The following is a 12,447-nucleotide window of genomic DNA, read 5'->3' as shown; positions in this document are numbered from 1 at the left end:
AGTGAGCAGTAGAGAGTGAGCAGTAGAGAGTGAGCAGTAGAGAGTGAGCAGTAGAGAGTGAGCAGTAGAGAGTGAGCAGTAGAGAGTGAGTAGTAGAGTGAGTAGTAGAGAGTAGTAGAGAGTGAGTAGTATAGAGTAATAGAGAGTAGTAGAGAGTGAGTAGTAGAGTGAGTAGAAGAGAGTAGTAGAGTGAGTAGTAGAGAGTGAGCAGTAGAGTGAATAGTAGTGAGTGAGTAGTAGAGAGTGAGTAGTAGAAGTAGAGAGTGAGTGGTAGAGTGAGTAGTAGAGAGTGAGTAGTAGAGAGTGAGCAGTAGAGAGTGAGTAGTAGAGAGTGAGTAGTAGAGTGAGTAGTAGAGTGAGTAGTAGAGAGTAGTAGAGAGTAGTAGAGAGTGAGTAGTATAGAGTAATAGAGAGTAGTAGAGAGTGAGTAGTAGAGTGAGTAGTAGAGTGAGTAGTAGAGAGTGAGCAGTAGAGAGTGAGTAGTAGTGAGTGAGTAGTAGAGAGTGAGTAGTAGAAGTAGAGAGTGAGTAGTAGAGTGAGTAGTAGAGAGTGAGTAGTAGGGAGTGAGTAGAGGAAGGAACTGCTATAAAAAAAGCAGTAGTCACTCATAACAGGTATACTTCACACCCAGGTTTTCTCTGTTCCTCCGGGGAACCTGCACCCTGGTGAATTAACATGATTTTAGGTACGTTTACACTTTTAAAATAATATAACAAAATGTGCTCACAGCACCAAAGCTCCCAGAGACTCACAGCAGAAGCGGTTGGACATGCCGGGCCCTTTGCGGAGGTGTTAACCTATGAACTGTCTTTAACTTGGCTGTTTACGTTTTTGTTACAAACTATGGGCAAAACTATACATTAACGCAGCCCTTTCTTTTTTTAAGTGACAAAGAAAACACGTCCGTTGTTCCCCTTTATATTAAATTCAACTAGTAGTTTCTGAAATGGTGTGAGGTATACCCTGACACTCTATAGAAGTAGCTTCAGATTCCAATATGTATGCTGCACAGTAAACCTGGATTGTAAGGGGATTTATGGTACCTATTAAAGGTAAGTGCACGAAAAAGAAAAGGAAAGTGTGCATTAGCAAATTAGTAAAAAAAAAAGAAGAAAAGTCGATGTGTCCATTAAGCTCTGAAAGCAGGTAATGTATCCCTGCACACATATAATCGGCCACAGATACAATAAGTGGAACAGGAAAATAAGTCACTATCAGTAGTAATCAGTAAAATAATGAAAGCTGACTCTGGAAAAGAGATTCACTGAAACAGAAACACAAAGACTGGGTCAGGGAGACAATGGAACAGGGGCTGGGATATACTCGATAGGGAAACACAGAACACTGGAAGAGGAGAGACACACTGAAACAGGGAAACAACTAGAACACAGAGGTTACAAATGTGAAACCCATTAGCATTGCCAGTGTTTGTTACACTTGTTGTTAGTCAAAAAATCCAGTTGGTCTCAACGTGTATGGATCACTGGAACACGACATGTTAAAGCATTCACCTAAATGTGCAGGAAGGTTTTAATATGTAAAGATCTTTCATATATCAACAACATCGTTTTTGTCATTTACATAATGTAATATGCAACGTATCCAGCTTGGAAGAATGAAAGGCTGAGCATTCCCGCCAGGAATTTAAGGCTGCAGAACTTCAAAGAGACTCATTCTTCAGTTTATATATAGGCAAACATGAGCACTAGTTACATTAACTACACAAGGCCAAATTTATGTTTTGAAACACAGGATGTTGAGCCGAGTGAGGCTCGAACCTGCTTTTTTTAACTCGAAGGATCGGCAGCTCTAGCCTTAGGCCACAACCTTGTTCTCAAGAACGGAAGCACTATCAATATTATATATAACGAAGTCATAGTTGCTGCTTATTTATCTTATTCAATTTACAACCATTGACAAAGCCAGTAGCCCTGGATTGTTGTAGGTGTAATGTTACTTTTTGTGCTATCTATCTGGATGAATGGACAGAAGCAACAAAATACAAGCATTTGCAATTCAATAGTTCTCGCATTTACGCGAGTTTGACCTATTGGCATTGTAAATGACAATGGCTTTTATTTATGTTTCAAAAACCAAAGCACAAATAAAAGGCAATGTCATTTACAATAAAAAAATAGCTCAAACTCTCGTAAATGCGAGACCTACTGCATTGCATATGCTTGTTTATATTTTCTTAAGGCTTATAAGGGACTATGCAATATTTATCGCTTTATCTGGCCTTTATTGCTTGGTTTTACTCGTGATAAAACGTCACTCGAAAAGTCACTCATTTGGCTTTGAAATATCACTCGTACAGTGACTGAAACAACGGAAATGTCACACATAATAAGCAGCCTGAAAACTTCGCAGCTATCGCCAAGTTTTTCAGTTTTTTATTATTATATTGCAGCTGGGATTTGCCTCTTCTCAGGTGGAGCGGGAGCTGGTGCCCTAGGGTCTCAGCGTGAGGGGGTGAAATGGGGACCGGAAAGGACCGCTCAGAGTAAGGGACGGCGGGGAGGGGGTACGTAGTGGTTGTGCAAGGAGGCGGGGGATTCGAAGATCGACGGGGTGCCTGCGAGAGAAGCCGTGGCTGGGACGGGAGGCCGGAGTAGAAGGGAGCTGCACCTGGAACAAGACACCTCCGACGGGGCGTCATTTCCAGGGCGGGCGCAGCTCTCGCGCCAATTCTAAACGTTCCCAGTTTTCTGTTTGCTTTTCCTCTTGATAAGGAGTGGAGGAGCTGAGTTTTACATCCACAGAGCAGGAACGTGCCTGTTCCTCATCGACCCGTTATACCGACTGAAACTTAAACTTTGACAAACGCACCAGGCACATTCCGGAAAAACCTTCTTATTAAACACTCTTGTATTTTTTACGCCCAACTCCTTTAACACGGGCAACGCTCAGCACGTCTTTTTAAAACTTAATCCCACATCCTGTCCCGTCATAAAGCAATTTAACTGCATTTGGAGCCCTCCACAAAATAATCTCACCCTTCTCTCAAGAAAAACACCTGCCTGACATCTGAAAGCGGACTCGTCTCGCATCTTATTTCAGTCACCCACCACCCTCCCATATAGCTCACCTCTGCAACCGTGGCATCACGGCCCAGAAGTCCCAATACCCCTATCTCCTCGCCCATGGGTACCAGACACATGGGGCTGTGCTGTAGTACACCGGTGCCCGGCAAGCTGCAGGAGGCCCAGAGCCACAGTGAGCGTATCCACCGGGAGATATACGAGCATGCCAAGGAGGCGCTCAAAGTGCTGCGGATCCTACTGCTCGGTGAGTGGGGCAGCCGATGGGGGGTGGGAGGGGCAGCTTGTCGTGGATACACATAGGAGACGCAGGTGGAGGCACTGGGAAATAACAAGACACTCCAGCACTCGTATGCCTCCTACAGCGTTTCTCAGCCTACCCTGGGGCGGGACTTCCGCCTTCTGCGGGAAGCCCACGCCCACAAAGTGACTGGACAAGAAGGGCGGAAGTCCCGCCCCCAGGGAGGCTGTGAAACCCTGAAGGCACGTAGGAGGAGCAGAGGCCGCCGATGCAAGTGAGGGAAGCCCCGTGTGACGGAGCCTGTAGCCAGGTGAGTGGGGCGGGTGGGGCTTAGTTGTAGGGGGGTGTGTGCCTGCGTGTGGGCCTGCATGTGTGTGCGTGTGTGTGCGCATGCGTGAGTGTGGCTGTGTGTGTGCGCATGCGATTGAGAGAGGCGAGAGGCTCACTTGCTGTTCAGTTTCTGGGAAGCGCGTTCACAGACCAGAATCTGCGCGTGCCCCGGCCTGTCTCCCTTGAGAGGCATCACGCTGACAATAAGTCTCGCTGGCGGCAGCGCTTCGCGCTGCAACGCCAGGCAAGACCTAAAAAGGAACCAAAGAAAGAGCTTCCAAGCACCTTGCATTATAGGCAGGCACACCGGACCATCCTAGCTCACCACAGACACTGCCCATCAAAATCACCCACGGTATCACTTCACTGGGTGCTGCACCCAGAAACATAATAACTTCTAAGAGATTACTGTAAAAAATGTATCCCACACCAGCACATGATTGGTGCTTACACTCCCAAGCTTCCCCATTCACTGCCAACCAGCACGAGCTGCGCCTTCTAAAGACAATACCTCGCAAGGGAGGACGCACCCCCTCCTCCAAACATCACAATTAACCAAGAGAAATGAGGACAATATTGGTTCAATAGCAAAATGGATGGTTAAAGAGCTTGTGAAGTGGAGTTCTACAAAGATAAAATGAACATTAATCAGTTACTTATCCAAAATGCTAATCATATGTTGGCCCTGTGTATAACGAGTTGATGTGTGCCCAGTTACTGCCTTGTGGCTCACTGATGTCACTAAGCAGCTACAGCCACCTCTCACATCGTGAAACATTCCCCAAGCCAGTCTGCAACCAGAAAAAGTAGCTCTCATTTCCATAAAATCCCCTGGCATCTTGCCACCCCCTTCCATTTCCCAATCTGCCGCAAAGTCACAAACCCAGGGGATTCTGATCACTCTCACCTTGGCCACCGGTTCTGATGCCTCATCCTCTGGTTCATCTAAAAGAAAAAAACAGTTGACGTATGAGGGAAGGATCTCAAGACACATACCGAAAATGAATAATATCTTATTGGGATAATGGGAGGTAGTAACATTTTCTGAAGGTATTTAGGAACACAAAGCTCCTGTGCAAAGAATCCATAATTTCATGTGTTTAATAGAAAGGTCTTCAACATTCTTACTATCAGTTTAAAAAAAAAGAAATGTAAACAATGGATAGCAGGAAAGTACAATTACTTTCGCCAGATATGTCTCTAAAAGGTCGTTAGAGGGGTTTATACAATTATTTGCTTGTTTTAGAAAGAAGATTCCTTTATCCTTGAAATACACCAAAAAATACACAAAAAGCAGTTCCTAAGAGTGCTAAGGAAGCTCTGACGTGAGAGGTTATCCTCCGCCTCGCTTTTCATACTATTGCTCATTAGTACAGAATGAGGTTCCTATTCATGCATCATTAACAATAATCCGGAAAGTTACAGTGTCACAGCTTGTTGAGCATTTTGGAAAAGGTTCTCACACAAACAGAGAATGCCATTAGTGATGATTTGCAGAAAATAAATACAAGGATAAGAAATACAGTGTCAAAGAGCTGTACAAGTTAAGAGGTTATATAGTGTTTAATGTTGCGTATAGCATGGGCAGTAGTGATACATGCGTGGGCAGGGATAGTATAACGAAAATCATCATACCGAGGTCAGTCATTGTTCCGCCCTTTACTGGTGCAGTTTCTGAATCTTTCTTCGTACTGACTGTAGTCAAGAAAGGAAGAAAAGATATTCAAAAAGACAAAAGGTATAGTTTCTCAATATTCAATAACATGCCCACACAGGCTAGCTGCTTGCTCCACAAATCGTATAATGAACACTTATTTGGGAATGAACAGTTCAATACCTTTACAACAAACAAAATAATATGCAGGTTTATAGCACAAATTGTACAGATGTAAGTTCACTAATGCATAAGGTGGTACAGTTCTCAAAATGAAGGGTACAGGCAGACATTCTTTGAGGATGTTTCTTGATCATCACCTTGTGCACTCACAGGAAATCGTGTAGGAGGCAATGATTAATGAGCAATGGCTGTGGCTGAGCTGCAGAGAATTATGCAGGTGCTTTGGATGTGGGGGAGCTATGGGAAATGGTTCAGTAGTGTGTGCTGCAGATGAACTGCACTGAATGGTGGAAGAGCGTAAGCTGTGAGTGAATTGCAGGGAATGACATACCAGCATGGAGTGCTTAGTGAATGGCTCTAGAATGGACTCTGATCCTGTTGACCCACTATCACTCAGACAGATAAGGAGTTCTGAAACAAAAAGCCAGAACATCCACATGGTTCCTTAAGAGCAGAACAGCACCTACCTGCTTTGGGCAGCAGGATCTCCTCCACATTGGGAACTGGTGATGGCTCCTCCATGTCTTTTGTCAGGTCCTCCTGCTCCTCTTCGCGATGGCCACGTTTGGACTTATTGTATGGAGTAGTTGGGCTGCAAGACAAACAAGCAGGGAGCTGCTAAGGCAGAAACAAATACACCAGGCTTGATTCAAGTGGGTGACGCTTACAATGATGGCACCCGTCTGAACCAATATGTGTGTATTGGATAAGATTTGCATCTTTGTGTTGCATAAGATATTCATTTTGGGGCAAGGGTAATGGTCAATTTTGGTTTTGATAATGCTGGATACCTCAATATTAAAATAACCCCTAGATCGTGCAGCAACACAAAGTATTACTGTCTCTGCAACTCCCATCGCAGCTCAAAAAACACCTGCGAATACTGTATTCTAACAAATGGTAGCCGGCTGGCTCAATGGTACATGTGGACCAGAAGTGGGGTGTGGGTGGACACGAGTAACGGTATACACAGCCCTAGATGTTATTGGATATATGGCCCTGCCCTCGTTCTCTTTCTACAGTAAGACTCCACAATCAATCGAGTAGGTTACCAGCCTGTTTTTGGAGAAGGCAACTGCTGTGGCAGTGCTGTGCCACTGTGGTAACATATTCAGGACTGTATTCTATTACAACCTAAAGTTAAGGAGCATGGTAAAAAAAACTCTGCTTGCCAGAGAAGGCACATAGTTGGGAACAGATCACCTTAGCAGACCCCAGAAAAAGCAGCCAATTTATTATCTAAGCAATGACAAAACTAAAGTTTCAGCCCCTCTCAGGATACTGCTTGTTTCTATTCATTTTAGAAGTTTAGACTTCTTTTACTCCAATATTCTTACATACTGATACTGTGTAATTGTAAATGAGGAAATAAGTGGTGTTGGCCTTATTTTAACGACATGAATGCTACAGCAATTCATCCTCTGTGCTGCAGATCCATTATTTCCATTGTTCATGACGAGCTCAGCTCGTCATGAGCACACAAGCAGTGTACTGCACGACGAGCTGAGCTCGTCATGAGCATGGAAGGGGTTAAAAACCTTAATCCTTAAGTGTGATAATGTATTACTAGTTGGGAATGTCTGCAATAAAATAAACAAATAAATATAAATAATAAAAAGGGGTGATAGGCAGGTTTGCCCAAACAATCTGGTTACATGCTATTGACCCATTTTAGAAAGAATGAGTACACTTACAAGCAGAAGTTAGAAAGCAGATCTCATCCAGAATGGATTGTTGCAAAGGAGATCAGGAGCACTGGCTCTACTAAGTGGCACTTCCTACAACCTTGAGGGGGGCAATGAACATCTATTTGTGGGGCTGCTACCAACAGTTCACTAGTTCTAAATCAAGATGGAGTGGACATAGTCCAAGATGGAGTGGACATAGTCCAAGATGGAGTGGACATAGTCCAAGATGGAGTGGACATAGTCCAACTTTCTTGTAAGTAGGGCTCCATGACAATAAAAGTAACAGTGTAATCACCACAAAGTGCTGTGGAAGAGTAAACGTTGCCAGAAGCAAGGATAAATAGTAAATGAGAACGAAATGGTTACTTACCAGTGTAGTAGTTTAGCAGCTTGAAGATTTTTCTGTATTCACATGCTGTGCATTATTCCACCATCTAGTGGTTGGGTCCGGAATTATTTTGTTAGTCCTTTCTTAGGTCGCTCCTAGTCAGTGCGCATGCGCTGCTCTGCGAGGCATGTAGTATGCACTTAAAGCTCCGCCCACTCTCCACACATATTTGTCATTGGCGTGTGTCATTGTCCTTTGTAAATGCTGGCTTTTGATAGGTCAATAGGCTTGTTAGTCCCTCCTTAGTACCGCCTTGTATTAATTTGTAAACTCCCATGAGGACTGGTCCTTTTACTTTGGTTGTTACATGTATGCTTTAATTGGAGCCTGGGAGCACAATTTTCTTAATTGGCTTTCTTCTACCTGCTATTGCAGGCAGGACACGCTCTCTCTCTCTCACAACATTTTATTTTAATTTAAGCAGCACAGCCACCTCAGATGGGATAATGGCGGACGTGTTTTCATTTGTTGTTTTTAATGTTGACAGCAGGCCAGGCCTGCTTTCAGTTTCATATTAGCGTGCACACTGCGCTAAATATGTAAAGTGGTGGCAGCACTTTTATTTTCTTATGCGCGGCCTTCCAAAAACAACTTTAAAAAAATTGATTTCATACTTTTTAACAGCGCAGCATACCACTCTTTCACTTTTAGTATCGGACGCGCTCTGTGCCTTCCAGCATTGCTGCACCCACCAGACTCACATGACACCCCATGACCCGCCCCCACTACTCTGCAGCAGAAGCCAGAAGCAGCGGTGCCACAGTCAGGTATGAGGCCTGGTGCTTTATTTCAAGTCGTATGGGGTTGTAAACCCGAAATACATTTTATTGGTTGATAGTTAAGTTAGAATGAGACATGCTCACGTTCAAAATCAATAAACAAAACATTTTTAGGAAGCAGAAAGACAGCAGCTGTATTTAAACGCGACACTTTTTTTTTTTTACCAGCTCCGCGACGGTTTCTCCTGAGACAGGTGAGATGTGGTGGGCTGGGGTAACCTTGGAATGGGGGAGAGGAGGGTTGGTCTTCACTAATCAGGGAGTGCCTGGTCTTCTTCTGCCAGTCTGAGCCTCTGTGCAGTGCTCGGTACCCACCCACGGTCCCGCAGGCTGCTCCTGGGTCTTAGTCCTTGCTCTCTCCACCCCTCCTCATACGGCAGGTATCTTTGGCCAGCTCCTGGGTCAAGATGAGTCTTTTGGAGTTTATTCCCCTTTTCCTGGCCACCTTCCCACTCCCATTCCTCTCCCAGTCTGAGACCCTTACTGCTCATTGCAGGTTTGAGTACAAGTTCAGCTTCAAGGAGCAACAACGGAGCCTGCCCAACTGGGATGTGCGCACTTCTGGGACCGCTATGGAGGTAAGAGGTTATGGGGGCATGTGTGAGGGCATTCGTGTGCAGAGCCTCTTAGGGGTCAAGTCAAATCAGCTTTATTCGGTGCAAAATATACCACCATAAAAGCATTCTAATCAGAAAAACATTAATCAGTACTATTTAAAATCTAACAGTTAAAATTAGAAAACATATTTTTAAGTCCATCAAGTTAAAAACAGCATATTTCGTAATCACTCAATACATCAGAGTTCAGTACACGTTAATATAATATACAGTCATTTATGTGCAAAATAGCCATTCATCATAGACATACATACAGTGCAAGGTGCTGTTATATGTCAGGATAAGAAATAGATGATCTAACCAAGTGCAATCATCCGGCTTTTCATATAAAAGTGCATCCAAGTGTCAATAATCCTTTCTTCTTCTAATTGACAATTGTATAAACAAAATGACAGCGTTCATAATTTTCTCATTTTCCAGGCTACATACAAAGTTAAAAGCATATTTATCATAAAAAGAGCATACTAGATAAGAATAAAGGTTTTGAAACGGATTTCCGGATATCCCTATAAAAGCTACAAAAAAGTATAAAAAGCAACATGGACTGGGGGGACTTTCCATCACACGGACAATTTGGAAGTTTGGGACACCATTTTTCCACTCTAGGAAACGCTATTATATAATGAAGTGTACCAAACCTAAGCCTCGTTAGGTAGAATCTATGTTGGATATTTCTTACCAAAGTTAGAAATGTTTGTATGCCGCTCACTAACGGGAGTTCACAGTAGGAGATAATACTATGTTTTCGACTAACTTCCGCCTCTCTAACACATTCCTAGCATTAATATATCTTAACTTCAGGTCACTTTTGCTGTAATCTCGGATGGATACAGGATACTTTCTATCGAAAGCTATCTTACAGCATGTTAAAAGGGGATAAATGTGCTCTAGCCAGGGAATTTTTCTGCAATGATCGAGGGGCAGGCAATCCATGATTAAATCCTTTGCACATTTAGTCTCGTTTTTGGCCCAGATATCCTGCCAAAAAGTGAGGCCTGCCATATTTATTTGGTCACTTAGATAAGGTACAGATAATTCTTTATGTACCCTATAGTTGGCTGTGGAGCTACGGACGGCCAACACTATTTTAAAGAATTTGTTTTCTTGAATTTGTAAGGAGGCAGTGTTTGCTCTCCCCCATATGGCTGCCTCATTGCAGACACCTGTAACACACTTGCTCCTATACAGGGCAAGAATTTCCCTTATGGGTTTATTTCCTACTTTTGCAGAGAATCTAAAAATAGCCTCCGGGGTTCTTAGAAATTTACAAGATTCTATATGTGTGTTCCAGGAGCCACTCCTGGTAAAAAGCAATCCCAGATATGAAAAGGTTAAAACTCTATTAATGGCGGTCCCTTCCACATGATGTCTATTCTTCAGCCTATTGCTCCCACATGTCATAACAAAAGTTTTTTTAAGGTTTAGCTGGAGGTCTTTTTCTATTAGGTGTTGCAGACCATTCGCTGTCCTTGATAACAGGACACCGTTGTCTGCATTTAGGAGTACTGGGGTGGGGCGTGCCCCAACTTTTGGAGCATCTAAGGGTAGGTTTTGTAAAAAGGGATTCACGTTATTAATATATAAGGAGAATAAAAGGGGGGCTAAAACACAACCTTGTCGTATTCCACGCATTACCCTAAAATCCAGGGTACATTCCCCCATTGTACCATACCGTACTCTAGAAGTTAAAAAGATGTGGATCTGGGATAGAAAAATAAATATATCATTTGAGGCACCTAGCACTTTCAATGTTTGCCATAATTTGGCATGATTAACGAGATCAAAGGCGCTAGTGAGGTCAACAAAACAAAGATGTAAGACCCCTTCCTTGGCTAGGGAATATTCCCCTAACAATAGTTGCAAATTTACACATTGTTCCACCGTCCCAATACCCCTTCTGAATCCATACTGGGCATCTGTTAAAATGTCATTCTCAGTGGCCCAGTTTTCTAATATCCCCAGCATAATTCTACCCATCAATTTTGAGGTGGAGTCAAGAAGGGATATGGGACGATAACAATTGGCCTTCCCTCTGTCCCCTTTTTTTAAAATAGGTACTATAGTACTTTCAACCAAGGAAACAGGCAACACTCCCACTAAAGTAGCATTAAAAACATTTCATAAGATGGGAGTCCAGAAATCAGAATTATGTTTAAAAACGTCAATGGGTACCCCATTTGGTCCAGCGGCTTTGCGTATAAAATTACCATTATTGAACTTAGTGGCTTTAACAGCATCTGGATTAAAAATACTCTCGAAATGCAGTTTCCAGTCTTCCGGGGGAACAACAATATCAATTTTCACTACAGAATTCTCTTTAAAAGACGGATGGTCGATAGTTTTCCAGAATACGACTGCATCACGTGTCTCTGCGGCCTGGAATAATTTATCCCAGGCCCCTCACGAATCTCCATTTTCCTTTGTTTCAGAGTATTTTTATAAACTTTCCTCAGAGTGCTAATCCTTGCGCTATCTCTGGGTCTTACTTTCAGGGCCATTTTTAATTCCCCATTTAACCTTGAGCACTCCTGGTTAAACCATCTGGGGCTATGATCATTGGCATTATTCCTCTTTTTAGGGATCAGATCACCCACTATTTCAGTTGTCATATTACAAAACGCAGTTATAATTGCTGAGTTTATGGAGGAACTATCCAGACAGAATTCTATATCTCTTTGTTTTTTCCCTTTAAGATTAGCCATAAAAATGGTAGGATTTACACCTGAACATTTTATGGAAACTCCATTATTACCTTGAGTCTTAATATTTATATCCGCTGTCTTTCCCCTCTCTAGTTGAGTCAAGCGGAGTCTTAAGGACATAATTAACGGGTGATGATCACTAAGAAGACTTACACAAATCAAGAGTTTTTCTACCAGGCTCCTGCAGTTACCTGATACAATAAAATGATTGATGTTTGAAGATTACCTAGCACCAACATGTTTGGATAGTGGTCTCTCCTGCAGGGATATTAAGTTCCATAACTGCAAGATTATATTTGTGGACAGCATTGTTAATTGCTTCCCCACAGGGGCCATGTGGAAAATGGGGGATTCGGTCGCCAAAACAGTCACAATATCCATAAGATTCTCCAGCTTCAATATCACATTTATCACGATTAAAATCACCTGCCCAAACAAGTACATAATCCCCTCCAACTCCCTCTAAAAAATGATCCTGGTCTTCTTGTAATAGCTTAATGACCCTACGTCTTGTATTATCGAAGATATTATTCGAAACGTTTATTACAATGATGGACTATTTCCACTCCGAAAAAAATGTAGGAGCTGATAAAATTGTGACAGTGTTGGCTTTCCTTAATATTCGTGACGAGGATACCGCAATTAATGTTGCTAAGCCTACTTTTGCTCTCCCCATTCTAGAAGGGCTAGCCTTAGTACAGACAGTTTGAAAGCCATTAATAAAAAAGGGCTCAGTACACCAGGTTTCCTGCATCAGGATTAACCGCGGCACAAATTCTCCCGCAGTGCGGGAGAATTTACAGTTGGGGATATTATCTTTGACG

The 12,447-nt window shown here is 42.9% G+C and overlaps 1 protein-coding gene across 5 annotated transcripts in view; it reads right to left on the bottom strand.

Annotated features, from left to right (window-relative positions):
• The window catches only part of SMARCC2 (SWI/SNF related BAF chromatin remodeling complex subunit C2), a 588,171-nt gene that overhangs the window by 414,799 nt on the left and 160,925 nt on the right, over nucleotides 1–12,447 (bottom strand). For all 5 annotated transcript variants that reach the window (XM_078686227.1, XM_078686241.1, XM_078686231.1 and 2 more), the window contains exons 11-13: nucleotides 5,917–6,041; nucleotides 5,248–5,307; nucleotides 4,520–4,557 (exon numbers count right to left, since the gene is read on the bottom strand). In XM_078686227.1, coding sequence (XP_078542353.1) covers nucleotides 4,520–4,557; nucleotides 5,248–5,307; nucleotides 5,917–6,041 — 223 coding nt within the window. The remainder of the gene's footprint in view (nucleotides 1–4,519; nucleotides 4,558–5,247; nucleotides 5,308–5,916; nucleotides 6,042–12,447) is intronic.

Source organism: Lissotriton helveticus, chromosome 1_1 (genome assembly GCF_964261635.1).
Source record: "Lissotriton helveticus chromosome 1_1, aLisHel1.1, whole genome shotgun sequence".
Taxonomy (NCBI): Eukaryota; Metazoa; Chordata; class Amphibia; order Caudata; family Salamandridae; genus Lissotriton; species Lissotriton helveticus.
The sequence above is the reverse complement of the archived record's forward strand: the minus strand, read 5'-3'. Positions and strand labels throughout refer to the sequence as shown.